Source organism: Mirounga angustirostris, unplaced genomic scaffold (genome assembly GCF_029215605.1).
Source record: "Mirounga angustirostris isolate CCGP_5_RB_7025 unplaced genomic scaffold, mMirAng1.0.hap1 SCAF_12, whole genome shotgun sequence".
Lineage (NCBI taxonomy): Eukaryota > Metazoa > Chordata > Mammalia > Carnivora > Phocidae > Mirounga > Mirounga angustirostris.
In genome coordinates, this window is record NW_026991720.1 from 83,655,449 (window position 1) to 83,682,128 (window position 26,680).

The following is a 26,680-nucleotide window of genomic DNA, read 5'->3' on the forward strand; positions in this document are numbered from 1 at the left end:
TCAGCGAGAACAGCCAGCCAAGACCAAGTTTACCGATCAATGAGAACGGCAGAACTCCAGCGCTAGGGGAATACTGCACATAGAATCCATGGCTTTTTTAACATGATTCTGTAGTCTTTCAAAGTTAATTTTTTTTTAACATTTTTTTTTTGAATTTTTCTTTTTCCCTTTTTCAGCCAACACCTTATCAATCCCTTTTTTAAAAAAACATTTTTATTTTTCATTTTTAAGAGTCATATTCTATCCCTTCATAGTAGTTACCCTTATTTTTGGCATATATATATATATAAGTTGTTCTCTCTTTAAAATTTTGAGATAGTTTCTTCTAACAGATCAAAATATACCCTAAATCTCTAGTGTATGGTTTTGTTCTACTCTACTGCCTGATCACATTCTATCCCTTTTTTTTCTTTTTTTTTTAAATCCTCTTCTTTCTTTTTTCAAACAACTTCTTATAAATTCCTTTTATAAATTTTTTTATAATTTTCATCTTTACAGTCATATTCCATCCCTTCATCATATCAACCCTTATTTTTGTACATATATAAGTTTTTCTTTCTTTAAAATTTTGTGAGGTACTTTCTTCTAACAGACCAAAATACACCCAAAATCTACTGTGTGGCACTGATCTATGCATGAGCCTGATCATATTTGATCATATTCTGTTTATTTTGTTTTGTTTTGTTTTTGTTTTTATCTTTTTCTTTTTTCTTTCTTTCCCTTTCTTTTCCCACTGCTTCAGGTCTTTTCTGATTTGTTTAGAGTATATTTTCTGGGGATGTTGTTACCCTGTTAGCATTTTGTTCTCTCATTCATCTTTTCTCCTCTGGACAAAACGACAAGATGGAAAAAATCACCTCAACAAAAAGAACAAGACGTAGTACCAATTGCCAGGGACCTACTCAATACGGACATTAGTACAATGTCGGATCTAGAATTCAGAACCATGACTTTAAAGATACTAGCTGGGCTTGAAAAAAGCATGGAAGTTACTAGAGAAACCCTTTCTGGAGAAATAAAAGAACTAAAATCTAACCAAGTCAAAATCGAAAAGGCTATTCATGAGGTGCAATCAAAAATGGGGGCGCTAACTGCTAGGATAAAGAAGGAGAAGAGAGAATCAGTGATATAGAAGACCAAATGATGGAAAACAAAGAAGCTGAGAAAAAGAGAGAGAGACAATTACTGGTTCACGAGGGCAGAATTCGAGAGATAAGCAATACCATAAGATGAAACAACATTAGAATAATTGGGATCCAGAAGAAGAAGAAAGAGAGAGAGGGGCAGAAGGTATATTGGAGCAAATTATAGCAGAGAACTTCCCTAATTTGGGGAGGGAAACAGGCATCAAAATCCAGGAGGCACAGAGAACCCTCTCAAAATCAATAAAAATAGGTCAACACCCTGACATCTAATAGTAAAACTTACGAGTCTCAGGGACAAAGAGAAAATCCTGAAAGCAGCTCGGGAGAAGAGATCTGTAACCTACAATGGTAGAAACATTAGATTGGCAACAGACCTATCCACAGAGACCTGGCAGGCCAGAAAGGACTGGCATGATATATTCAGAGCACTAAATAAGAAAAATATGCAGCCAAAAATACTATATCCAGCTAGGCTGTCATTGAAAATAGAAGGAGAGATAAAGAGCTTCCAGGACAAACAAAAACTAAAGGAATTTGCAAGCACGAATCCAGCCCTACAAAAAATATTGAAAGAGGTCCTCTAAGCAAAGAGAGAGCCTAAAAGCAACAGAGAACAGAAAGGAACACAGACAATATACAGTAACAGTCACCTTACAGGCAATACAATGGCACTAAATTCCTATCTTTCAATAGTTACCCTGAATATAAATGGGCTAAGTGCCTCAATCAAAAGACACAGGCTATCAGATTGGATTAAAAAACAAGACCCATCGATATGCTGTCTGCAAGAGACTCATTTTAGACCCAAAGACACCCCCAGATTGAAAGTGAGGGGCTGGAAAACCATTTACCATACTAATGGACACCAAAAGAAAGCTGGGGTGGCAATCCTTATATCAGACAAATTGGGTTTTAAATCAAAGACTGTAATAAAAGATGAGGAAGGACTCTTAATATGATACAATACATTAACTAACCTATTTTTATTGATTTTGAGAGGGGTTCTCTGTGCCTCCTGGATTTTAATGCCTGTTTCCTTCCCCAAATTAGGGAAGTTCTCTCCTTCCTACGTAAAGGGTCTATCCAACAAGAAGATCTAACAGTTGTAAATATCTGTACCCCTACCATGGGAGCAGCCAATTATATAAGGCAATTAAACAAAAGCAAAGAAACACATTGACAACAATACAATAATAGTGGGGGACTTTAACACCCCCCTTACTGAAATGGACAGATCATCTAAGCAAAAGATCAACAAGGAAATAAAGACTTTAAATGACACACTACCCAAATGGACTTCATAGACATATCCAGAACATTCCATCTCAAAGCAACAGAATACACATTCTTCTCTAGTGCCCATGGAATATTCTCCAGAATAGATCATATCCTAGGTGACAAATCAGGTCTCAACCGGTACCAAAAGATTGGGATCATTCCCTGCCTATTTTCGGACCACAATGCTTTGAAACTAGAACTCAATCACAAGAGGAAAGTCAGAAAGAACTCAAATACATGGAAGCTAAAGAGCATCATACTAAACAATGAATGGGTCAACCAGAAAATTAAAGAAGAATTTTAAAAATTCATGGAAACCAATGAAAATGAAAACACAACTGTTCAAAATCTTTGGGATGCATCAAAGGCAGTCCTAAGAGGAAAGTGTATAGCAATACAAGCCTTTCTCAAGAAACAAGAAAGGTCTCAAGTACACAACCTAACCCTACACCTAAAGGAGCTGGAGAAAGAACAGCAAATAAAGCCTAAACCCAGCAGGAGAAGAGAACTAATGAAGATCAGAGCAGAAATCAATGAAATAGAAACCAAAAGACAGTAGAACAGATCAATGAAACTAGGAGCTTGTTTTTTGAAAGAATTAACCAGATTGATAAACCCCTGGCCAGACTTACCAAAAAGAAAAGAGAAATGACCCAAATCAACAAAATCTTGAATGAAAGAGGAGAGATCACAACCAACACCAAAGAAATACAAACAATTATAAGAACATATTATGAGCAACGCTATGCCAGCAAATTAGATAACCTGGAAGAAATGGAGGCATTCCTAGAGATGTATCAACTACCAAAACTGAACCAGGAAAAAATAGAAAACCTGAACAGACCTATAACCACTAAGGAAATTGAAGCAGTCATCAAAAATCTCCCAACAAACAAAAGCCCAGGGCCAGATGGCTTCCCAGGGGAATTCTACCAAACATTTCAAGAAGAATTAATACTGATTCTTCTGAATCTGTTCCAAAAAATAGAAATGGAAGGAAAACTTCCAAACTCATTTTATGAGGCCACCATTACCTTGATCCCAAAACCAGACAAAGACCCCATCAAACAGGAGAATTACAGACCAATATCCTTGATGAACATGGATGCAAAAATTGTCACCAAAATACTAGCCAATAGGATCCAACAGTACATTAAAAGGATTATTCACCACGACCAAGTGAGATTTATCCCTGGGCTGCAAGGTTGGTTCAACATCCGCAAATCAATCAACGTGATGCAATACATTAACAAAAGAAAGATCAAGAATCATATGATCCTCTCAATAGATGCAGAAAAAGCATTTGACAAAGTACAGCATCCTTTCTTGATCAAAACTCTTCAGAGTATAGGGATAGAGGGTACATACCTCAATATCACAAAAGCCATCTATGAAAAATCTACAGCGAATATCATTCTCAATGGGGAAATCCTGAGAGCTTTCCCCCTAAGGTCAGGAATGCGGCAGGGATGTCCACTATCACCACTGCTATTCAACATAGTATTAGAAGTCCTAGCCACAGCAATCAGACAACAAAAAGAAATCAAAGGCATCCAAATCGGCGAAGAAGAAGTCAAACTTTCACTCTTTGCAGATGATATGATACTTGGGTTGAAAACCCAAAAGACTCCACCCCAAAACTGCTAGAACTCATACAGGAATTCAGTAAAGTGGCAGGATATAAAATCAATGCACAGAAGTCAGTGGCATTCCTATACACCAACAACAAGACAGAAGAAAGAGAAATTAAGGAGTCGATCTCATTTACAACTGCACCCAAAACCATAAGATACCTAGGAATAAATCTAACCAAAGAGACAAAGGATCTGTACTCAGAAAACTATAAAATACTCATGAAAGAAATTGAGGAAGGCACAAAGAAATGGAAAAATGTTCCATGTTCATGGATTGGAAGAACAAATATTGTGAAGATGTCAATGCTACCTAGAGCAATCTACACATTCAATGCAATCCCCATCAAAATACCATCCACTTTTTTCAAAGAAATGGAACAAATAATCCTAAAATTTGTATGGAACCAGAAAAGACCCCGCATAGCCAGAGGAATGTTGAAATGAAAAGCAAAGCCAGTGGCTTCACAATTCCGGACTTCCAGCTCTATTACAAAGCTGTCATCATCAAGACAGCATGGTACTGGCACAAAAACAGACACATCGATCAATGGAACAGAATAGAGGGCCCAGAAATGGACCCTCAATCTATGGTCAACTAATCTTTGACAAAGCAGGAAAGAATGTCCAATGGAAAAAAGACAGTCTCTTCAACAAATGGTGTTGGGAAAATTGGACAGCCACATGCAGAAGAATGAAACTGGGCCATTTCCTTACACCACACACAAAAATAGACTCCAAATGGTTGAAAGACCTCAATGTGAGACAGGAGTCCATCCAAATCCTAAAGGAGAACACAGGCAGCAACCTCTTCGACCTCAGTGGCAGCAACTTCTTTCTAGAAACATCGCCAAAGGCAAGGGAAGCAAGGGCAGAAATGAACTATTGGGACTTCATCAAGAGAAAAAGCTTTTGCACAGCAAAAGAAACAGTCAACAAAACCATAAGACAACAGAATGGGAGAAGATATTTGCAAATGATGTATCAGATAAAGGGCTAGTATCCAAAATCTATAAAGAACTTATCAAACTCAACACCCAAAGAACAAATGATCCAATCAAGAAATGGGCAGAAGACATGAACATACATTTTTCCAAAGAAGACATCCAAATGGCCAACAGACACATGAAAAAGTGCTCAACATCACTCGGCATCAGGGAAATCCAAATCAAAACCTCAATGAGATACCACCTCACAGCAGTGAGAATGGCTAAAATTAACAAGTCAGGAAACGACAGATGTTGGCGGGGATGCAGAGAAAGGGGAACTGTCTACACTGTTGTTGGGACTGCAAGCTGGTGCAACCACTCTGGAAAACAGTGTGGAGGTTCCTCAAAAGGTTGAAAATAGAGCTACCCTACGATCCAGCAATTGCACTACTGGGTATTTACCCTAAAGATACAAATGTAGGGATCTGAACGGGTACGTGCACCCCAATATTTATAGCAGCAATGTCCACAATAGCCAAACTGTGGAAAGAGCCAAGATGTCCATTGACAGATGAATGGATAAAGAAGATGTGGTAAAAATATACAATGGAATATTATGCAGCCATCAAAAGGAATGAGATCTTGCCATTTGCAACGATATGGATGGAACTGGAGGGTGTTATGCTGAGTGAAATAAGTCAATCAGAGAAAGACATGTATCATATGATCTCACTGATAGGAGGAATTCTTAATCTCAGGAAACAAACTGAGGGTTGCTGGAGTGGGGGGTGGGGTGGGAGGGATGGGGTGGCTCAGTGATAGACATTGGGGAGGGTATGTGCTATGGTGAGCGCTGTGAATTGTGCAAGGCTGTTGAATCACAGATCTGTACCTCTGAAACAAATAATGCAATACATGTTAAGAAAAAAAAAAAGATAAGAGGGGAAGAATGAAGGGAGGGGGAAATCGGAGTGGGAGCCGAACCATGAGAGACAATGGACTCTGAAAAACAAACTGAGGGTTTTAGAGGGAAGGAGTTGGGAGGATGGGTTAGCCTGATGATGGGTATTAAAGAGGGCACGTTCTGCATGGAGCACTGGGTGTTATGCACAAATAATGAATCATGGAACACTACATCAAAAACTAATGATGTAATGTATGATGATTAACATAACAATTAAAAAGTGAAAAAAAATAAAATAAAAATTAGCAGACTGTTTCAGCTAGAGAAAGCCCTCTAGCTCTGTTATTTTCAATATTGTACTGGAATTCAGTGCAGAATCAAATATCTTGAGTTGCTTAACCCAAAATAATTCCCCTTCTCTTTGTCTTATTTTCATACATTATGCTAGTTTTTTGGTCCTAAATTTAAAGCTTATATGCATTTGTATATTTTTCACATACAACTTTATCATGTAATTGCTCACCTTTATATCAGATAATAACAATTTTCTTCTCAAATATAAAATGTGAATGTGACTATTACTTCCTACTATAAATAAAGTGAAACTTAATTTGCATGGGAAACGTGTAGCTTACATACGGGCTATTACAAATACAACATGATAAAATTCCCATGAAAAGTTTAGAAGCGCTTAGAGTCTCAATACTTCATGTCTGTATTAAATGTCTACTGAATTGTACATAGTCTGCTGAAGCATTGCTATTGTAGTTATACCTCAAAATGGCAGCAAGGTCAACAAGATACCATTATTTTTCACCCAAAGATGCACCCTCAGTGCAATACGTCCAGCATGGAGAAGCTCATTTACTACTTTACTTATAGGAATAGATGTGTTTCTGCTTCTGCTGCAGCATCACAAAATGCATAGATCCTCTTGCAGTTATGCATTCAGGTTAGCTCAAAAATTGCTTAAGGATAGTCTGTCTTGCTTCTTGAGAGCCAAATATCTATGTGCCTTTCTCAGAGTTTTTTTTCCCCCTTTTTGCTTCTGTGTATTAGAAATCTACCTGGTTCATTATGTCTTGGAAACTTTTCAAAGGAAAAATGGACATATATGTGAAATGTTACACTTAATACTGGCCATGCTATCAGAAGTGGTCATATTTTCCTGCATATTGAGATTTCCCGTGCTAACATTTGAGTTGCATCTTGTTGGTTTACAAGTATAAGTCTAGGAGGTAAGAGCATCAAGACACAAAGGATTGAAAAACCTAAAGGGGTAGGCAAGCTATCCTTGCAGATCAAATTCAGCCCACTGCCTTGTAAATAAAGTTTTATTGGAAAACAGCCATGCTCATTCATTTATCTGTTATCTGTGACTGCTTACATTTATAATGGCAGAGGTTAGGAGTTGCCACAGAAAGAGTATGGCTGGCAAAGCCCAAAGAAATAGTTGCAGTTTGGGGAGATAAAGAGCTACATAACTTCGTTCCAGTACGTTAAATTTACATGCATTGTTGATTTTGATACGGATTTGTTAATGCCCTGCAGCCTAGTTGGCCAGCCTTCGCCTTTCTAGTTTTCTCAAATACCAGACTCTTTGTCCCTTCTTCTAGAAGACAGTCCTTAATACTTGGGTTTGAAAGTCAGAGGACTATCAATGATAGGACTTTCACCCTATTACATATTAGCTCTCCAACTTTTCATGGTACTTTCAGGTAGGTTTCTGAGTCAGCTGCTGGACTGATGATGTTGTCTCTCTTTTGCACTTTGTCTCAATTAATCCTGGCAGATAACTTTGTTTTCTTGTTCTCTATAAAGGAGGGAAGGATCTATCTAAAATGACAAGTATTTTGGGGGCACCTGGGTGGCTCAGTCATTAAGCGCCTGTCTTCAGCTCAGGTCATGATCTCAGGGTCCTGGGATCGAGCCCCACATCGGGCTCCCTGCTCAGCGAGAAGCCTGCTTCTCCTTCTCCCACTCCCCCTGCTTGTGTTCCCTCTCTCACTGTGTCTCTCTCTGTCAAATAAATAAATAAAATATTTAAAATCACAAGTGTTTTCTCCAAAGGATCTAATATTTATTTTGATAATTCACTATTAATTCAATATCTAGTGCCAGAAGTGCCTTAATTAGCATTCTTTTGAAATTCCCTTAAAATTTTATTTTGTATTTTTAACTCATAAAACTTCTCTTAATCTCTCATGATAATTGCAACCCTCAGAAACACTGGCCTGAGAGTCTATAGAGCTGAAGATGTTTGTTACCAAATGGTTTTATTCTGATATTTTTATGTAAAAATTTCCAACAAAGGTAAAAAATGATTATTTGACAGCACCTAATATATATTCCTCTACCATGTATCACTTTTAATTTGCTGTCCAATGAAAAAGGGAACACAGTTTCCTGGAAAGAAGATCACAGTGTCCTGGAGGCTATGATAATTGCAAAGAAACAGAGTCCTCCCATCCTTCAAACCAAAGGGATCATATAGATCTAGGCTACAGGGCTGCTGGCTGCATGTCTGATGTTTAAGTCTTAAAGAGCACCTCAACCAGCTTACTTAGTGGGTACCCACTATATTTCCTTTCTCTTTCCTCCCTTATTCTTGTCTTCTCTCCATAATTTGACATAAGTATACTGGAGAACCTCAATAAATAAAGGTTGATCACTCAAATATGTGACTTATGCCGTATAATCTGAAAAGCATTTCGATGTTTTGAAATCCCTGAGTAGTTAACTGCCTTCTTACCTTCTTGTGGATTTTCTGGTATTCTATAGACTCTGTATTCTATCATCTACCTTGGGCATTTTAGAATATAGAATGCCATAGAGACATATGGTGATAGTAAAAGTTAATGTCATTGCAAGAGTCTAATAGAGATAAAATGATAAATTTATGATCCAGTAAACCTTCTGTGTAATGAAGATCAAAGAATTGAGTGTCCCTGCATTGCTCAGAAGGCTGGCTGTATCTGTGCAATTTAGTTCTGGCCCAAATTAATTTTACATAAGGAGAGTATAAAAGCTTCAAACTAAATATATATTGTTTCTATAAAAAGTCACTGATCTTTCTTTACTTTTAGCTCAGTATGTAATCTTGAAACATTATCTGTTAAATACTAAATTAGGGAATCAAAAACCTCTTTTTATTAATCCTATAGAATGCCAGATATAGAACATAGCTAAATTAAATATTGAAGAATTAAAATCAAAAGTTCAAAACTGAATTAATTGGTAACAAAAGGGGCATTTGTCTTCTTTCATTCTCTTAAGAATTTCAGGAAATTAATAATCAGTTCAAGAATCTTGAGATTATGGTTTGCTACCATATTTTATAAGTGAGAGTCCAGTGTCCCTTTACCCTATCGCTTTATATATTGTGAGAATGGATCAGAAACCAAGAATATAACTGTTTAGGAATCTGATTTTCCTTGGGTGTGTCATTTCATCTTGTCATGTCTTTGTATCCATGAGCAGTGGATTATTCTAGATTGTAAATGCAAGTGACATAAAGGCAGAGCTTCGATGGAGAAAAGAATTGTGCAGCTAAAGTTTTCTCAGCAAGCCAGTGAGAGGATAAGATGGACTTTGGTGTGAAAGAATGGATAAAATTCAGGTTATTAACTCTTTGTCACCAAAGTAGTGATGATTCAAATGCTATGCAATTATGAAATCATTCCCTTTGCCCTAGCTTTTCCCCAGTGTGTGGATGCTTGTGTGTCAGCAGTCAGTGATGTCTTGGTACTGTCAATAATTAAGTATGATCATTGAGTGTAGGAGCCTTAAAATTGAAAATGTATATACATGCATCAGCTTCGAAAACAATCACTCTGAACATTGTGTATATTTTTAAAATAATATATATACATATTTAAGACTTATTTATTTTAGAGAGAGTGTGTGTGTGTGGGAGGGGTGGAGGAAGAAAGACTCCACTCTCAGTGTGGATCCCCATGCAGGGCTTGATCTCATGATGCCCTGAGCCAAAACCAACAGTTGGATGTTTAACCAACTGCACCACCAGGCATCCCTAATAGCATATATTTTTTATTTGAGTATAGTTGACACACAGTGTTACATAAACATTGCCTTTCTTAGTATCACGGGTTTTGAGTTCCAGTGACAGGGACAATAAGATAAAGTAGGAGTTTTGAATGACATTTCTCACCTCTACCCCTTGTTTTCTCTAATGTTTACACCAGGGACATACTTATATAAGTGAAATCATGGAAGTGATGTAAGGATATATTTTTCTAAATAATTTGTTCCAACAGAGAGCTTTATGGGTACTAATTCCACCATGCATGCTGCCGATCCCCTGATTGAGTCTGATTAGTATAGTTGTAGGCAAGCTGTAATTTAACATTTAGTGAATCAGATACCTTGGCATAGAGAAATAATAAGACGTTATTTTGTCTTGCTTGTTGGAGATTCCCAAATTTCTCATTTGTGTCTTCTTTTTTTTTTAATTACTACCATAATATTTTCTTAATACAAGAAATTTTCTGCATCAGATACTTGTTTTTCCTTGCCGTATTATCACTTACCACTCCTGGTGAGCCACATTCAAGCCTCCAATGTCTTTCAGGATTTAAGCCATATTGTTGCATACATAGGACCAAGATGGTTTATTTTACTTTCAATAATAATGAAGGTTATTTATAAGCAAACATAAATGGGGATTTGTCCATTATCTTCCAAATTCAATTAACTTCTAAGAGAACTATGGAAAAGCAACGTGCAGTAGCATTAAGAGAGCATTGCAGGGCTCCAGTATACCTCTCATGACTGTTCACCTATCCACCTGGAAATGAAGAATGGCTTGTTTCCTCTGAACCCACAACACGGCTATCGATTACTTTAGGGTGAATGCTAAGGTCACAAACCACATACTTATGAGTTATTGTAGTTGAATGGATAATGAAGTTTCATATTGCTTTTAGTTTGGGTTTCCAGAGATCTGAGCGAGCTTAGAGTGGTGATTCTCTCATCATTGTCCCCGGACTGGCAGCATCAACAGCACCTGGAAACTTGTTAGAGATTTAAATTTTCAGGTGTCACCCAAGATCTACTGAATTAGAAACACGATCTGTGTTTCACAAGTTCTGCATGTGATTCTGATGCATCCTACGTTTTAAGAACCATTTGTTTGGGTATGATACTGCCTCAGTCCAAACTTTTAAGATGTAAAACAGTAATTGGTACCGTATGGGACATTAGTCTGAACTTGTATATCAGATATATCCAAGGAGAGGTTTCTTCTTCGAAAACTTCTGTGTCTGAAAAATACAGAACATTATTAGCTATGCCAATGCAACTTTATTTTTTTAAAGATTTTTATTTATTTATTGAGGGAGAGAGAATGTTAGAGAGCATGAGGGGGGGAGAGTCAGAGGGAGGAGCAGACTCCCTGCTGAGCAGGGAGCCCGATGCGGGTTTCGATCCCGGGACTCCACGATCATGACCCGAGCCGAAGGCAGTCACTTAACCGACTGAGCCACCCAGGCGCCCGCCAATACAACTTTAAACAATAGTTGGCAGCATGCTATTTTAGAGGATAAGGGAGTTTTGAAATAATTACTGAAGTTTAGAGCAATATACTTTTAAGAAGAAAAGTCAAAGTTACTGGTATTTTGCAAATGGATTTGTCAAATATTTAATATTTTATAAAATATGCAGTGTTTTATTGAGGCAGTAAATACTTCTTATACCTAATAGGTGATTAACTGAACCAAATTGCAGGGTTTGCTTTTTGACCTTAACCCAACCCTCCCCATTAGCCAATAGGAAATCTATAAAGCTCACACTGCTTTATAATCTATCATGTGGAATTTAGTGACCCAAATTATTTAATTTGCTTTGCTAACTTTAGCTCTGTGTCTGTATAAAATCATACTTCTGGACTTTATTTGATTGAAAATGAGTGTAATAAAACCCAAGATCTAAGCAGATTATATAAAAATTGATTAGAGGCATTGGCCAAGGAATCTCCTGAATGTTTTTATTGGAAGCACACACACAAATCTGGTGATGGTGCTCACACTTGCTAATGAGTAACTGACAAACTAAGGAAGTGTCTTCGGAAATCTAAGTTAATTAAAGGTCGAATCCAGAGGAAGTCACTGTAGCTGTCAAGATTTATTTTCTTCAGCTTGCAGTTGAGAAACACCAGGAATAAAGAGAGAATGTATTCCGAAACATGCTTAAGAAAATAATTCAGTTTCTCAGATTCTCACACAGTGCCCCATCTGCTTAGAACACCTTGACTATTAATGATTGATTCCAAGTCCACTTCTTTAGCAAGTGTGTATGGGGTGCCTACAGTGCAATGGACACTATAGAACTTTTAGCACACCAAAAGAGATTACAAGAGATGACTGCACTGACCATTATCTAGTAATACTTTTCTATAATCCAGTAACTGCTTTTTAAAGTACTTTACTAAAATTAGAACATATCTGAAGGCTGAGGCAAAATGTGCTTCAGAATTACGTTTACCACAAACATCTTGCTCTTTCCTTACTAAGACAAAAGGAGCAATGTTCCTTCATTTCAAAAGTAGAAAAACAATTTTAAAAAACCCAGTTGCCGTGGTAACAAAATGACCAGTGGCCTTGATGTGCTTTCACTATGTATCAATAATAAGCTAACCATTTGGGAGCATTCATTCTCTTCAGACATGTCTTTTGAGCCGAAATGCTATATGCTTTTATTAACTCGTGTTATTCATACAGTACTTAATTTAGCAGTTATTAAATAAGTTGTTTTTTTAAGAAATGAAGCAATAGGAGATAAAGCCTCAATTTGGTAGCATTCCCTCCATTCCCTTTCTATTTATTTTTTCTTTGGAGGAGTGGTCCAGGAGAAAGAGAGTGAAATCTATAAACCATATTCTGGATAATAATTTTATTTTGGACTTATCTAAACACTACTTAGGAATGTCCCAACAAAATATAGAAGAGCATTAAAAGAAGATGAGGTTTAACTTTCAGCTCTATGATTCATCATCTGTACTTCCTCGCTTATTCTACCTAGCTTCCACCCTATTCTTAATCCTGGGGGATAACTTGTTGTTACTGCTGAGTGTTGCTTCACTGTCACCTCTCGATTCATAATCATTTGAGTTGGGAAAGTAACTATAATTATTTCAGCATAAAAATAAGGTAAGTAACTGCTTCAGGAAATTCAACTTAACTATTCCGCCAGTCTAGATAGGAATTACCGTTAGCTTCAGATACCCATCGTACAACACTTCATCACATTTCACATTATTTGCCTTATTTCTAGAATCTTATTTCTTTCCAAAGGGGTGTTTGTAGATCACCAATTGCTTTCTCTTTATTTAACCAATTGCTTTCTCCTTCTGGGGGCCAGTTGATTTAACAACAATTAATATCATTTTTCCTGGATGAGTAGATCTGAAATCATGCTTTCTGACTCTTGTTGTTGAAGGTCCTATGCCGGTGGGTAAAATTAAATGACTCACTAATCAGGTTTTATGAGCGCTTTCACATTTTTCAGATGATTCAGCAAATGATAGGAAACTTCTTGCAACCTAGTCCATAGACTCTACTGGTTCTAAATGTCTGCTAACAAAAGACAAAACACCCTGTATGTAGTGATTGAACCATTGTGTCTCACATTTTAGCATGTTAATCAAGAGAAATGGATTTATATCTCAACTTATGTTTCTTCCTTTTTTTTCTTTTTAAATATTTTATTTATTCACCTGAGAGAGAGAGAGAGTGCACAAGCAAGGGGAGGGGCAGGGGAGAAGCAGACTCCTTACTGAACAAGAAGCCCGACTCGGGGCTTGATCCCAGGACCCTGGGATCATGACCTGAGCCAAAGGCAGACGCTTAACCGACTGAGCCATTCAGGCACCTCTCAACTTATGTTTCTTTATACCCAGACAATAACCATGGCAACCTGAGTCTTTAGGTATAAGAACTTTTTATTTTTAAGAAGTGTTAGTGTGAATGAAATTAATTTATTTAAAACTTTAATTATAGTAGATTCCAAAAGTAAGATACCATCAATGATGTCTGTTAGAATTGTATTATTCTTAGTAGTACTATTAATATTACTAAAGAGGAATGCAGTCGTATTACCATGATGTTCGTGTTTTTACTTTTTCTAATACTCTTTCATATGTATTATTTACCTCATTGCAAATGACAACTGATGGTCAACTAAATGATGTTCTATTTTTTAATTTAAAAAAATTTTATTTTAATTCCAGTTAGCATACAGTGTAATATTTCAGGTGTGCAATATAGTGATTCAACACTTCCACAGTATCCTGTGCTCATCATGACAGGTGCACTCTTTAATTCCCATTGCTTATTTCACCCATCCTCCCACCCACCTCCCCTCTGGTAACCATTAGTTTGTTCCCTATAGTTAAGAGTCTGTTTCTTGGTTAGCCTCTCTCTTTTTTTTTTTTTCCTTTTGCTCATTTGTTTTTATGTTTCTTAAATTCCATGTAAGAGTGAAATCATATGGTATTTATCTTGCTCTGACTTATTTCGCTTAGCATAATACTCTCTAGCTCCATCCCTGTCATTGCAAATGGCAAGATTTCGGTCTTTTTTTTTTATGGCTAAGGAATATTACATTCATTGTATATGTGTGTACTACATCTTCTTTATCCATTCATCAATCGATGGACACTTGGGCTATTTCCCTAATTGGCTATTGTAGATAATGCTGCTATAAATATTGGGATGCATGTATCCCTTTGAATTACTTTTGTATTCTTTGGGTAAATATCTAGTAGTACAGTTGCTGGGTCATAGGGTAGCTCTATTATTAATTTCTTGAGGAACCTCCATACTGTTTTCCAGAGTGGCTGCACCAGTTTGCATTCCCACCAACAGGGCAAGAGGGTTCCCCTTTTTCTGCATCCTTGCCAACATCTGTTGTTTCCTGTGTTGTTAATTTTAGCCATTCTGACAGGTATGAGGTGATATCTCATTGTAGTTTTGATTCATATTTCCCTGATGATGAGTGATGTTGATCATCTTTCCATGTGTCTTTTGGGCATCCGTATATCGGGGTGCTTGGCTGGCTTAGTCAGAAGAGCATGTGACTCTTGATCTCAGGGTCATGAGTTTGAGCCCCACCTTGGGTGTAGAGATTACATAAAAATAAATATATAAATAAACAAATGATATTTTAATCTAGGACAACATATCTAAATTATTAAAACAAAAATAGAATGCAAATGTTCTGAATTCCAACTTTGAAAACCTTTCTGCTACACCATGCTTCCACTTCCCTTTTTAAAAACATGGGGTGGTATAATACTATGTAAATCTATTTCCAGCCAAACCTCTCTGAGGGAAAGTTTCAAAGCACGCATGGCTAGAAGGATGGTGGTGACATTAACAGAGGAACAGTGTAGAGAAAATATGTTTTCATTATGATATTTTCCTGAAATGCTGAGTCAGATTTGTCACCCATGAGGATGGAATAAACTCTTTTTCAGGCATGCAAAGTCTCAAAAAATGTAGCTGCTATGCAACCTTTGATAGAAAGCTTCTGACAGATGTCCTCTGCCAAAATGAGGAACTAGGCCACAAAAAAAGACATGGGACCTGGGAGAGAGCAGTACAACATAGGAGAGGCAAAGTGAATGCCCGGGATGATGGTGAAAGATGATCCCAGGATGGCGGCTGTGTCGTAGGACAACATAGTCTGGATTGGAGCAGGCTAGAAGCTCCAGGAGTGATTTCTTCAATACGATAAACATGATGAAATATCAGATATGCTTGTATATGTTGAAAGTCAATTTATCCAACAAGGAGGGAGTTAATTAATTGAATTATCTATTAATATATGGAAAATTGGAAATGGAAACATTAAATCTAGAGTAAATGAAAGTTATGCAAGAAAAGAAAATTAGTACACTACAAGGTTCAGCTGGAATAGATTTACCTAGTATTATTATTGTAAACATTAAATAGTAATCTAAACACAAGTTTGTTTTATTGGGAGTATGGGAGGAGGTAAGAAGGAGGAAGTGATGTGTAGAAGTGTGGGCAAAAAAGAGCTGAATCCTCACTTTGCTTTACTAAGAAATCAGGAAATAATAAAGTAAACAAACAAAAAGAAGGGACATCTTAAATAAATTTTAAATGTATGGAAGTAAAAGAATCAGCTAAAAGAGTTAAAAGTCTTTGCATTTGGGTAAAGGAATGGTGTGGGGAGTGGTGATGACAGTACGCTTTTATTTAAACACTGAACTCTGTAGAATGGTAGAATCTTCAAAATATCTGTATATTTAACTCTGATTTAAAAAAAGAAAAAAACAACTGAACTGCAAGAAGGCAGAAGAGAAGAGATTCATCTTAGCAAGATAGATGGATGATTCCAATTAAGGGTGAAGATAATGCAGAAAAGGCAAGTACAAATTAAGAAACTTCAGGGAATTTGACTTCAGATTATCTCTTACTTTACCAAAAAGGAAATGAGCTAATATCTTCTGCTGAAAGTCAAAGCAGTTGAATATTAGAAATGGTAAGATTGTCATAGAGAGGGAAGATGTATAAAAAGATTACCAAGCATCAGTAGTATCCAACTGATATTGGATAACCTGAATTTGTAGGGTGCTTTTTTAGTGCATGCTCATGGTTTTCTGTAGCAACTACAGTCTATGAACGAAATATCCAATAGTGAACTTGGGAGCTTATTAAGAGCTGGGAAATGGTGAAGATGAGCCAAAGGAGAGATAAGATTCTAGGTTGTTTCCAGCCCTTTAGAATTTAGAGAGGCAAATGAAGCCATATTTGGGGAACACCAGGGAAATTAGAAGAGATCAAGAGGCTGGGGGTTATAATTATAAAGAAGAAGAGAATGAAAAAAAGGATGTGAGATGGATGTCAAAGATGGGAATTGCAGGGGCGCCTGGGTGGCTCAGTCATTAAGCGTCTGCCTTCGGCTCAGGTCATGATCCCAGGGTCCTGGGATCGAGGCCCACATCGGGCTCCCTGTTCTGTGGGAAGCCTGCTTCTCCCTCTCCCATTCCCCCTGCTTGTGTTCCCTGTCTCGCTGTGTCTCTCTGTCAAATAAATAAATAAAATCTTTAAAAAAAAAAAAAAGATGGGAATTGCAGCATTTAGGATTATAGTGTAGAATTTCTTCAAGCCATAATGAGGTAGGTGAGCCCCCAGTCCAAATAAGCAGCCAGCGTCAAGCAGGTCCATGGCAACAGGTGACACTGATATAGCCATTGGGAGTCTGTATCCCCAATGCAAGAGCTCAGTCACATTATCCTCAGGTGCAATGTAGAGATGGAAAACCTACCCAGTGAACCAGAGTACTGATGGTCCTCCCTAAAAATCACAACCACAAACACATTCACTAGAGTTTGACACAGGCAAGCAACTCCGGTCAAGAAGCAGACCTGGGGGTGCCTGGGTGGCTCAGTTGGTTAAGCGACTGCCTTCGGCTCAGGTCATGATCCTGGAGTCCCGGGATCGAGTCCCGCATCGGGCTCCCTGCTCGGCAGGGAGTCTGCTTCTCCCTCTGACCCTCCTCCCTCTCATGCTCTCTGTCTCTCATTCTCTCTCTCTCAAATAAATAAATAAAATCTTAAAAAAAAAAAAAAAAAGAAGCAGACCTGGAAATTGCCTTCAAGCATGTGGTCCTGTGCTCACATTGTGCTAGGAATGCATTCCCATGCTGCAAGCTGTTAATTAATCAAAGTGTGTAGCTTCTGAAATATGCAGATAAATTAGGAAGGAAAATTGAATCTTTGTTATGTGATTTTTCTTAATGATTAAAGTGTGTTCTAAATAAACAGAAAAACAAATTGATTACCAAAAACTATGTTAATGCGCTTTTAATTCACAAGGGTTAAGCATATAAAAGTCAGGATATTGAAAATTAAGGTTCTCATAGAAACATTAATTTGACAACATTATGCATACTAGGTGTGGGAGGTTTATATTTTATAACATGAAAGCAGTAAGAAATATTGCAAAATGTGGCTCAGCTAAACAAATGAAATAACAAATTTAGGGGAAAGTCATTAAGTGTGATCATGGAAAAAATTGTTTTGCAACCTCCAAAGAAGGGTTATAAAATTTAATTTTAGGAAATAATGCCTTCAAATCTTTTCAAAAAATGTTTTCAATGGAAATTATTCATTTTTATAAAAAAATCAATTTCCCTAACACATTGTATGTTCTGACATGAGTTTATGCCTTTCATTTGCAGCTCAGATTTGATTCTAATAGACCAAAAGAAGAGCTGACTGGCTATTTTCATGGCCTTGTTCATAAAGATTTCATAGACTGAAAATTAAATGTAAGGGTTTAAAATTTTTTGTAGTATACAGAGAATATGGAGGAAATTTTAAACATGAAGAAGCCTGCCAGTGTACTAATACTTGCTTCTATATTTGACCTCTGTGTATTTCTGTAAACTATTTGCATATATGGATTATGGAAATTGCAACCTGATCATACAAAATGTTTTATTTAGGTAGCACAGAAAAAAGAAAAGAACTTAAGGCATGTTCAGAGAAGGAAGTGCACCAGAAAACAAACCTACAGCCTTTACTATGTCTCTGTTTTCATTCCTGCCTCATGCACTGGACAGCAGGTCTGGAAGCTTGAGTTCTCCAGTACGGCTGCACTGAGCCATAGGTGGATGTTTCCGTCACTTTACCCCAGAAGCTGCATTCATTCTATAGGAAACAGGGGTGGTGGACCCATGAAGCGACTCCTTAGAGCATGTCACTTCCCAATTCAGTCAGAACTAAAGGCAAGAAGGAAGGAAGGAAGGGAGGGAGGGAGGGAGGGAGAGAGGGAGGGAGGAAAGAAGGAAAGCAGGCAGACAGGCAAGCCAGAAGGAAGGAAGGAAACTATTACTAGCATTATAATACTACCTCAATTATCACCAATTCCAGCTATGTAATTAATTTTAATAAAGATTTTGTGTTCCTTTAAATCAAATATAAGTTATTTTTTGGTGCAAATTAACAAATGAAAACCAAAAGTACCCTCACAAAGGAGCAGATTATAAAAATACAAAGATAAATCGACATGCTGCTAACATTTCTATTTTCCATTGTATTTTATGCCATAGCAAGGCAATCTACAGTACAATAAAGGTTCATTCATAGAAGTGAGATATGTAAATTCCTGAGCTAGCAGACTCCTGGCCCAGTATTCAAAACGCCCCTTCAAAAAAGGCACAACGGTCTGCATTTTTCACTAGAAAAAATCTATGCAACCACATTCCATGGCAATGAACTCTTTATAAGCTTGATGAAGAAAAATGCTTTGTATACTTAACTTTAATCTTTACCCCCTGTTATTTTCTGTTTCCAAACAAACAGAAGGACAAATGCAAACTGCCAACTCACAGGATGTACAAACAAGTGTTATTGAATATTCAGAAGTATGGTGGTATTTCTAAAGTTCAACAACAGATCACTTAGAGTCTTTCTTTTTAAATTTTCCTTATTCAGGCACCACAAGGCCACATAAGGAGGGTGAGGTCCCTGGAGTGGACTATATTTTCATCACCGTTGAAGATTTTATGGAATTGGAGAAAAGTGGGGCTCTCCTAGAAAGTGGGACTTATGAAGGTAAGCACAGCTCTACTGCTAAATGTATTCATTGTTGCATCACATTTTTCTCTTTTGATTGAGATGCATTAGGACACCAGATTACCAACATGTTACTCTGTTTGGGTTGAGAGCTTTAATGAGGTCATTTCAGAAACATATTTGCTTAAAAAAAAAAAAGTTAAGCTACATCTGGATTAACTCTACTCTTCAGATGCCAAGAGATATGTATATATCCCCTGAAGTAGGCTTGGGATGGCATCCTGAGGCTAAACTGTGTGTGCTCTTCCAAATAAATTATCTTCATCTCTGGAGCATCTCAGGGCTTGAGTTCCAGTTCTCTCATTATCTCTGTGTAGTTTTCTTCAGTTTCTTCACTGGCCTTCACTTGCCTCCCATGCAAAATGATGAAGTAGGAAAATATGATCTCTGCATGCTCTCCAAACCTCTGGTCTAATAGCAAGTCTCCTTGTGTACCCGAATCAAAAATGAACAGTAAATGACACTGAAAGCTTGAATGCGGGAAGTACGGTTCAGTGGAAAGAGCACTGTAACATGAGCCAGAATCTGTCTCAGTTCCAAATCTGGCTTTATTACTTAACCACTGTAAATACTAAATAACCCAGTTAGTGTCTGTGAACCTCAGTAGAATTAGCTGTAAATGGGGAATGGTAGCATTGAAAAATATAAATAACATGTTGCTATGATCACATTTCTACCTTTAAGTGACATCTACATGCATATAGTTTATGTCTAATGAAATTATGTATCTGTGTATGCATAAAGAAACTTTAAAATGATATGACTAAAAAAACGGTAGAGAACACTATTTTTATTCATATTTCACAGTTATTGTATGTCTGAACTATATTTATATATTTGTTATTAACTTGAAAGATGAATCTAGTTTTACTGTACTATAATTAATAATGAGTGATACTAAAAACAAAACTAATAATATATACATTGCTGCTTAGTGCATAAAATACCTGAGGTCTACCATCAGCAAATAAGTTGGGTTTGGTATCAGTTTGGCCGTCCACTTCCCCCTTCATTTACTTGTGGATGCCCAGTGGACTATAGTTATTTAAGAACTTAATATTTTAAAGTTGTTAGAAGTATTAAAATCTCTTCTTTTACTTTTCACACTCCTAAGGTAATTTAGGCTGAGACATATGCCTATTTTATGGCTAAGGCATTTACTTGCTTATTGCCACATTTACAAGAAATTAGCAAAAATACCCAGGAAAAGAAAATGGCTTTACACTTGAGTATTGTTTCTTATTCATATTGTCAAAAATGAATAATAGTGGAAGTTGATTGAAAATATTTTAAATACAGGAGCACTGAGTGGCTCAGTTTGTTAATGTCCGACTCTTGATCTTAGCTCAGGTCACGATCGCAGGGTCATGAGATCGAGCCCTTTGTGGGGCTCCGTGCTCAGTGGGGAGTCTGCTTGAGATTCTCTCTCTCCCTCTTTCTCCCCCTCTGCTCCCTCTGCTCATGCTCTCTCTCTCTAAAATAAACAAATAAATCTAAAAAAAAAAAGAAAATATTTTAAATACAAAAGCTGTATTGGTCATATAACCTGGCTTACACTATATGAAAAATAACTATATAAATCATAGAAAATACTCATATCAAAGAAGTCAGAGTAAATGAACAATAAATTTTGTAGTATATTTTCCAGCAGGCTTTGTGACATTATTTAGTGGCATTCATTCGTTTGCATGTCTGCCAATAATAATGCATTGTATTTAATTACCTTATTAAATATTATATTTATGTCACAAAGAACCAATGGCTTAACATAAGGAGCATTCCAAGAGTAGTATGATTAACAATATGACTTTTTCTTTTTGTTTGTAAAAATAAAGACTGTGTTAACTGTATAGAAGGTGAAAAAATTAAACCAAGTGTTCATGTTAAATCTCCACTGTTCTCATGATAAACTAGATGCCATGAAATTTAATAGCAATATTTAAAAAATAAAGTCTTACTTAAATTTTAGGTTCCCGTTAAATTTTTTTTTAAAGATTTTTTATTTATTTATTTGAGGCAGAGAGAATGAGAGAGAGAGAGAGCACATGAGAGGGGGGAGGGTCAGAGGGAGAAGCAGGCTTCCCACCGAGCAGGGAGCCTGATGCGGGACTCGATCCTGGGACTCCAGGATCATGACCTGAGCCGAAGGCAGTCGCTTAACCAACTGAGCCACCCAGGCGCCCCTCCAGTTAAATTTTGAGGGAACTATCTCGAAACTGTATAAATGTAGCCAAGTTTTGTGAGCCAGAGTGGGTTGTCCTGAATCTTCTTTAGACATCTTTTCAGTATTGGGAGTTTAGTTTCCTAAAGTTTGGTGCCAGCTTGTTAATTGCCTCCACGTCCATAGAACTGATCATTGACTAATAAGGCTGATTTATATATATGACTTTGGGGAATCAATACCATTGTTTGCAAATACACATGGTGTACTTGGATGAATAAGATACTCCTTTTTCAGGTCACATAACCATCTAGGCAGACATCTAGGGAGCATTCTCAAATCTTGGGATCTTTGGATTTTTCTACAATTACAGCTGAGGAACCAGTAGAATTGACATTCTAATGAAAATCACTATTATTCCTTCAGATTGATCATAAGCGCTAGGCTCAGGGTTACCACTTAGTGTGTTATTTGTCAAGGAAACCTGAGGAATGCCTTTTCTGCAGTTGATACTTTCAGAATATATAGAATAACAATCATGTGCTGCTCACCTAGACAAAGAAAGACCTGAGAGCTTTTATATTTGTCAAATTTTCATGATATCAATCTCTCATAAGATTTCTTCAGTAAAGTCCTAGTTTTTCTGTTATATATTCCTCCTTCTGCAGTGTTTGGGCCATTGCTCCATCCCTTCCTCCTTGCTAGAACATTCGCATGCCTTCTCAGTACTCTACAGCCCTCAGCCAGACTAAAAAATTCATTTTTGATATCTGGAAGTCCACTAAAGAAAACAAGAAATTGAGTTACTCTCAGTGTTAAGGTTATAGACCTGTTAACTATGTTGGGCCCTTAAGACTGATTCCAACCCACACACCAGAACATCAAGACTACTGATGCAATTGGAGGTAGGGAGACAGCCCCTGCTTCTTCTTTCTCATAAATACTTAGCAACCTAACTTGTGCATTTCTTGTCAGGAACTGGGAACCCATTCATTTTTTTTTTTAATTAGCAAAGATCAAGGAAGTCCTCTGTAAAATATCTAGTTAAGATGCCCATCATTGAGAAAACCAGTCTTATAGTATTCATCCCCACCAATCAGTTTCAGAACAGGAGACACCTACCTGAAAAGTAGTTAAGAGGAAGAATATATTCTTTTAAGTATTTCTCATATGTATGGATTTTAGTCTTACTATCAATAATTCTAAGTTTAATCTTGGTGAATAGATGTAAATAAAATGCAGTTTGTCCTTTGACTAGAAACAAAATGGACTGTCCTGAATTGCAGATCTACCTTTTAGAAATTGGCTCAAATTACTTGCTCCAAAAGAGCAATTCTTTTACTTACCTGAGGCTGCAAGGAAGGCCTTAGTGTGCTTGAGTTACTATCTACAGTTATGCCACATGATCCTAGGCAGAGTTTTAGCAGATTCTTAAAGTCTCTTCTCTGCAGCACCAACTCCTTGCTCAGTCTAACACCTCATTTCAGTCTGCTATACAACAGCTGCTGAGTGCCCTTGCATGCATATGGCCCAACGGACTTGGTTCTGATGGATCTTGGTAAACAACCTCTTTTTCATGACTTGGATGATCCCATCCTTACCTTTTCATATTGAGTCAAGTTTAAAATTAAGTTAATAGAACAAAGCCCAGTGGTGAGCCTGACATAAAATCAAGTAACAGACAGTATGAACCTTTATGTCAGGACTGAAGGTGTAGGCTTCATATGAAACACAGACCACAGAGCTCTGTTAAATGCAGATAATTCCTTTAGGATTAAGATCACATGAAGGTATGAATGAGACACCAAGAGGTCTAAATAAGTGAGTTGATCTGGTAATCTAAAGGATAAGTACTCTAAGTGCCTGGAAGGAAGCCTTGTCTTTGGGAACTGTCCAAAGTGCTGAATTACCCATGGCTCTAAATCCGTGAATCCTGCCTGACCTACCTCTTCCATTTGTCTGGAATGTTGCATTCATGGTTTCACTGACCACTCGCACCAGTTATTTGCCTCAACCTTTGTTCTGAATGTCATTATTAACTAACCCCATGTCTCCTGAGCTGTGTCTGGAATCTCATTTCATTAACTCATCTACTGAGATCATCCACAGTCATGTTCCAGAGCAGCACTTCTGTCATATCATCCACTACAGTATTTTGCTGTTTTGCTTTTAAATGGAAACAAAGCTATTTTTCTATCTATTGAAGAAGCCACTGATCCCAAACTTCAGTGTTTCCTTTAGATAGACATAAGCTTATTGTAATATTGCCCCAATTCTTAAGAAGACTAAATCAAGACCAGCAAATTATTTGGGCACCTTACAGAATATAGTACCAATATGGCACTCACCTTCACCTCAATTCTGTGATTTCTCCTAATCATGGACCTAACATATATGGCTTGAGCCTACTGCAAACAGCACACCTACCTTCTTAAACAATTTTATTACAGGGACTATGAAATTCAATATGTTCTCTTCTATACATAAAAGTATGGTCCTTCCTGGTGTAGCATATAAAATCCTGTAAAAAAAATTATTAGGGGCACCAGGGTGGCTCAGTCAGTTAAGCATCTGCCGTTGCCTCAGGTCATGATCCCGGGGTCCTGGGATCAAGCCCTGCATCGGGCTCCCTGCTCAAGGGAGAGTCTGTTTCTTCCTCTCCCTCTGCCCCTCCCCCCTGCTCATGCTCTTGCTGGCACGTTCTCTCTCTCTCTCTCTCAAATGAGCAAATAAAAAATCTTTAAAAAAATCATTAAGTACAAATAATTTTCTATGAAACTAACTTAAGCAGATCATGATGAGAGAAGAGATACAACAAATTTTACATAAATCCATTTCATTTTACTAAAATCAGCATCAACTTTTTAAAAAATCATAGCCTTGATATATTTATTATTGAAATGTGAATTTCTATTTTCAATCAAGATAGCATTGGGTGACAAAGGGATACTGAAGCCAAAGAAAAATCATTGCTGGCACTATAAATAGTGTTGAGAAAAAACGTTCTTCTATCAGTCCAAGTTTCTACCCACTGAAATGTAAATAATATTTCCTGAAGGGCAGATCAGTGCTTAAACTGATGCTAAGATTATTGTCATTCCAGGAGACCAAAATGAGATAAAATGTCATTGTTTTTCCTTTTCCCTTACACTCTATTACAAGAGAAAATTTTTACCATATAAATAATAACCTTTATAACAACAGTAGATTCTTGGAGCTTGCAGTTAAAGGGGTCCAGTTGTTATTTTATATCCAGATTATAACATGTTTTTATTTTGATACTTGCTCCTTTTTCTTTCTTTCAGCAATATTCCTACTGTGGAAGATTCTAAGCCATACATTTGGGTGTTCATTTTAGGAACACTAAACATTTACACATAAAGCTCATTAAATCTTTATTTAACCAGTAGAGGAAAACACATTAGTGAAGTTTTACACCCCTTTGGGATCTTATAATGCCAGTTTTTTTCTTTTTTTCTGTAAGTGATTTAATCTGTATTCAGAGCTATTGACAGAGAGTGTATGATTTTTGCATGCTGCTTTGCTCTTGTGTAAGGCACTAAAACTAGATGTATTATTGTGCATTAAAATGTGACAAAATATCCTTTTGGTTTGGGACCTTTTATAAACCCAGCTTTTTCCAAAATATGTAATGCAAATGCCTCTTTCTAAGTATTTTTTTCTCCCAAATGAGACTAGAAGCAACAAACCAAGGAATTAATTAACTAATTTAATACTATCATATAAATTATAACTTAAAAGCTAAAGTCAAGGAACATGAAATGACTTCCTTATTGAATGTTGTTCAAATGACTTGTTATTACCTAAAGTAAAACATTAACCAGTTTACTGTTAGCTGTATAAATTTTTGTTTAGTTGTAGTTAAAAGGAAGAGGAGCAGGCTTTTTGGAGCATGTCATTAAAATAAATCCAATATTCAAGGGCATAGGACTCACTTCTTCAGCTCTCTCACAACCCATAACGATTTTTATTGCTAAGTAAGTATTTTATTTCAAAACGTGGTTACCAATCTCCAGAAAAGTTACAATAGATGTAATAATTTTATTAATTGTTTTTATAAGCTACACATTTCATTCATGCACAAAAACTATATCTGAAATTTTGAGGCCTCTATTGATCATCCTGATCCTGCAAAGCATACATATATGCACAGTGCTTTCACTAAAAATTATGAAGTAACAGTCCTAAAAATACCCTGCTGCCCTGTGTTTAAATAAACCAATCATGTTGTAGAGGATTCACACCACATGAAAGCTCTTCCTTGTTGAAGGCTTGGAAACTCTGGCAATTACTGAAAATCATTCATACACTAGATTAAAATTTAATATGGTGAAGCAGTCTATCCTTCCTTATGTAATAATCAGCTCTCTTAGATCTGTTATAGGCTGTATTTGTTTGTAACAACCATATAAAATTAGGATAAGTGGTCAACGTATCTTGTCTGCATGAGACTGTTTTCATGAAAGCTAATTCTAAAGACCCTACAAATGTGAGTTTTAAAGGACCAGTAAAAACACAGATTGATATTAATTATTAGTTATAATAAAATGGAGAGTTTGACTTATAAGCCTATTTATATTAGCTATGCTGGCCTCCCTTCTGTTCTTTGAACAGAACAAACACATTCCTACCCATCTGGGATCTTGAATTTGTCATTTTATTTTCTGGGGCTCCTTGTCTTCCAAATAACTATATATTCTATTTTCTCACTTTAAGATATTCATTTAAAAGTCGTCAGGAAACTTACCTGACAACCGTATCCAAAATTGCACCTGCCAACATTCTCCAACCCCTTCCTCTAATTTGTTTTTCTTCATTGTAGTTACTATATAAATGAGATTATAGTTTGTATCTATTTGTCTATTTGGTTATTGTCAGTATCCAAACCACATGAATTTAAACTTTAAGAGATCAGATAACTTACTTGGATCATTGTTAATTCTTAAGTTTAGAGTAGTCTCTGGCACCTAGGAAGCACTCAGTGAAT

At 36.8% G+C, this 26,680-nt stretch overlaps 1 protein-coding gene across 5 annotated transcripts in view; it reads left to right on the plus strand.

Annotated features, from left to right (window-relative positions):
• Positions 1-26,680, plus strand: part of MAGI2 (membrane associated guanylate kinase, WW and PDZ domain containing 2) — a 1,357,869-nt gene that overhangs the window by 738,552 nt on the left and 592,637 nt on the right. For all 5 annotated transcript variants that reach the window (XM_054505318.2, XM_045864809.3, XM_064575358.1 and 2 more), the window contains exon 3: positions 19,371-19,490. In XM_054505318.2, the coding sequence (XP_054361293.1) occupies positions 19,371-19,490 (120 nt within the window). The remainder of the gene's footprint in view (positions 1-19,370; positions 19,491-26,680) is intronic.